The sequence below is a fragment of the Octopus bimaculoides genome, chromosome 17 (genome assembly GCF_001194135.2).
Source record: "Octopus bimaculoides isolate UCB-OBI-ISO-001 chromosome 17, ASM119413v2, whole genome shotgun sequence".
Classification (NCBI taxonomy): Eukaryota; Metazoa; Mollusca; class Cephalopoda; order Octopoda; family Octopodidae; genus Octopus; species Octopus bimaculoides.
In genome coordinates, this window is record NC_068997.1 from 27,320,679 (window position 1) to 27,324,894 (window position 4,216).

The 4,216-nt window shown below is 36.6% G+C and overlaps 1 protein-coding gene across 1 annotated transcript in view; it reads right to left on the reverse strand.

Annotated features, from left to right (window-relative positions):
• Positions 1-4,216, reverse strand: part of LOC106869454 (A disintegrin and metalloproteinase with thrombospondin motifs 9-like) — an 11,403-nt gene that overhangs the window by 1,825 nt on the left and 5,362 nt on the right. The window contains exons 2-3 of the mRNA XM_014915203.2: positions 3,361-3,444; positions 1,531-1,684 (exon numbers count right to left, since the gene is read on the reverse strand). Coding sequence (XP_014770689.1) covers positions 1,531-1,684; positions 3,361-3,444 — 238 coding nt within the window. The remainder of the gene's footprint in view (positions 1-1,530; positions 1,685-3,360; positions 3,445-4,216) is intronic.

Consider the following 4,216-nt stretch of genomic DNA (forward strand, 5'->3'; position numbering starts at 1 on the left):
ATATATATATATATATATATACACACACACTTTACATATATATATATATCAATGTATTAGATTACTGGTTATTGGTTGTGTAATTCATATTTTACGTGGCACTATACACAAATACGCACGCATTCACACAGTCTCGCACATATACATATACAAATATAATCTGTAAGCAGAACGTTAAAAGTATACAAAAGTTTTTAGCGCTTTTGCAATCTAAATTTCAGTGATGGCGCTTTTGTTTCTTTGTTAGAAAGCAGCTCCTTCCCTACACGAGGAGTTCAAATTCCCTCGGTGTCAATAGAATAAGTACTTATTCTATTGACACCGAGGGAATTTGAACTGAGTCATGTACTGAGGTCAACGTGAAACAATCGACTAAACCTCTACCCCATATATATGGTCATTACAACAATGTTTTTAAAGAATTATATATCGTTGTGGTGTAGCAGAAACATCGGGTTGCAGAATTAGTAAAACGCCGATTACTGAGTGAGCATTGAGTCAAAAATACTCCTAACTACGCCTCTGAATGAATGAGTGGTATTATGTCAACGCAGGTCATCGTATTTAGTATCGTCTTTTTCGTCGTCTGTTCGATTGCTGCCAGAGTCATCTTTGATAGACATCCATTTTAAGATTCAAATTTTTACTGGTATCTCCAGAAATTCCTGATCAATTTCGACCCAGATTTAATCGCTGACTATAGAAATCCAATTAATTTTTCACTCTTACTACTTTTGAAAGAAAAGCATAAATTTCTTAACTTGCTATGCTCCGCTTGCACTAGAATATGGACGATTTGTGCGGCGTAAAAAAATAAAAAAGAAATTATGTTCAGCGTTCTGGTGTAATATGTAGGCACCCAGCGATAAGGTGTAAACTTAATCCTTAATCCAACTGAACACTACCATCTGACTCTTGGGTAAAAAAGAAGAAGCAGAGTTTCCTTCACAAGTCATATTGACTCATAAGGGCCGGTTTCCCGGTTTCATGGCGTATATATTCCCCAACTTGACGGGACGCCGATCCGTGGCAGGATTACTCAATTTTACCAGCTGCGTGGACTGGAACAACGTGAAATGAAGCGTTTTGTTCAAGAACACAACACATAATCCGGTCCAGGATTCGAATCTACAATCTTACGATCGTGAATCCAGCACCCTAACAACTAGGCCACGCGCCTCCATGACCCATGAGTACTTTTAGCTGAGTCTATACTGTTGCAAGGATTTAGGTTAGGTTTCCTGATAGAACAATTTCCACCCTTTTCCCTACCAAACTCGGAGGCTTCCCCAAAATATGGTGGACTCTGTCCTTTCTTATCTAGCTAAGCCAGAACTTCGCCTCCCATAGTTTCAATTCACAGTTGCAGTTTTGCATTTTTCTCTTTGAAAATATTTTTGAGAAAAACATTACATTATTACTCTTTATACATCCATCACAAAAACACTGAGTTTCAATACATGTCTTATCAAAAGCTTCCCCACCACTCCACGAAGCATTTACTGAGGCTTTAATTAAACATAGCGATACCTGATATTGTTAGGTCCATATGAGCGAGTAAAAGTGAAGTCATTTCTTATTATGCTGTTAGCAGCAATGTCGAAAGCGACTTTGACGAATTCAGTTCGTCCACGTTTTGAGTAAAGCTTGCGTGGAGTATTTTGGTAACAGTCATACGGGAGACCTGAAATAGAAACAAGCAAATTAGCTTCTTAATCGCATCATCTAAATAGCTCAAACTATTAGCAATAACATAACATTGTGTAGAATATAACGGCTTTGCCAATAGAGCAGTACAATAAAGATATTTTTGTTGTTGTTATTTAGTTCCACGTCAACCCTGATTAAGCAAACTGCTGATCAAAAGCATTCTAGAAATTACTTTCTACCTTTTTTGGAGAACGTGCTATCCAGTGTTTCTAGCTGTTGTTTCTAGCGGGAAAAGTGACCACTCTGAAGCTCTCTTAACGGTTTATGGTCTTTATAGTGGTTGGGTGCTGATGTTATTTGAAATTTTTCGAGCTTCTTTTTGGAGAACCCTTAGAAAAGTTGTGGTTAGGATCAAAAAACAATAATCTAAACTTTTTTTTGCGATTTCAATTTTGTACTTCCCTGTTGAAGTTTGAAACCCCGCCAGAATAGGGGTAAATACTAATTTAATCAATTTAAAACTCTACGTGAATATATAGTATTTTAGCTTAGCATGGGTTTTTTTAATACATTGAATCCAAAAATAGTATTTGACTTTCCAAGATGGCGGCCAGAGTACATAATTTTTAAATGAAATCAGTAGCTGTTACCAAGAATGTCATGTGATATGTCTTTATATATGTTTTTGAGGTCATAGAACACGAATTTGATGCGGAATAAACAGTTTAATAAATAATTAAGTAATTAAATTTTACAGAAGAATGAACATTTCCCGAGTTCCGTAATTTATCAGATACACTAATACATTAATAACCATTATGACTTCAGAACCTCACACCAAGTCATTCAATGCATGATTGAAATCAATAAGGCTTACATTTGTCTTGCAACTCACATTATTCAAATAAATCTTCAAATTTATTGCATATCGTTCCATAGACGGTTTTTGATAATTTTATTTAAGATGGAAAATGTTGCTGGTTTTTGGCACAGAAAGGGCCGTGTGTCTGGCATATCTGATTTCTAAATACAGTCTATTGACCTTTTCTTTATCCAATATATCTGTCATAAAATAGGCCTCTACCTCAGTGCTGCTAGTAAATAGTCCACTATGCTATTCTAAAATATCAAGGTCAGCTGTCCGTCGTCTATCCATTGCTATAGTGGTGATTTCCTTCTTCTCCAGTCCGTCCAACATTAACTGCTACTGGTGGTTATCTCATTCTTTAATGATGTCAGGTACTCACCACTCCCCCAAGTTTGGTGAGTTTGGTATAAAGCGCTTAACAGCTTTTAAGCTATAAAGCGCTTAACAGTATAGGCGTGTCGTCCGACTCAAATTTTCATGCACCTTTGGCCATTTCAGTCTGACCGGTCGCCTATACTACTAATCGCGTTACAGGTGCGAAACCAATGGTCCCTGTATGACTGGCCATAACATTTAACTTCCATGTATATATGTATATATATATATATATATATATATATATGCATGTGTGTGTGTAGTGTGTAGAAGAGTGTAGGCTCGGAATGTTAAAGATTTCTTCCAATTTTCCCGAGCGTAAACCTAATACATTCTGTTGTTCTTTTACCTCGTCTTTGAGTTTTTGTTTGGACTATATATGTACACACACATGCGCGCGCACGCACACACACATATGTACAAAAAGGTGTAAACAGTTAAATCATGTACTAAATTTTCATACTTACTAACGTAATTATACACAGACGCATAATTCTTAGATCTTCCCGCCGGCAAAGTCAGGTATTCTTTCGGATTCTTAGATTTAATACCTGAAAAAGAAAGACGAGTGGAATGATAAAACGGAAAATACATATTAAATGATACTTTTAAGGATGAGGATGAGATGCGAGTGGGGACTTTTGATTAATTCGTAGCAACATAGACATGGACAGGTGGCTATGAACTTCGTTCGTCAAACACGTGATTCCAGTTTCGATTCCACTGCGCAGTACCTCGATTCACCTGTGGACTTGGATCCACCAAAATCTTCGTAGTGCAACTGTATGTATGCGTATGCAAGTATGTATGTATGCTTAGCTTTTCCTTGGGGCTGGCCAGATTGGAGCAATCTCGAGTACAACCAGCCGAAATTGCAAAGATAATCTGGAACTCGACTGAGGAAAGAAAACTCCGAATGACTCTCCTTGTTTTCTTTGTATCGTCTATCTGGATGTTTTGTTGTCCCTTTTTTGTATTCTACATACATACATACATACATACATACATACATACATACATACATACATACATACATACATACCAAATCCATTCACAAGGCTTTGGTCGGCCCGAGGCTACAGTGAAACACACTAGCCAAAGGTACCACGCAGTGAGACTGAAACCGAAGCCATGTGTTTTGGAAGCAAGTTTCTTAACATACATATATATATATATATGTTTGTGTGTGTGTTAATTTTTAAGTATATGTATACATGTGTGTAGATCTGTTTGTATATACGTGCATATATCTGTGTGTATATATTTATACATATGAGTATGTATGTATGCATGTATGTATGTGTGTATACATATGTATATATA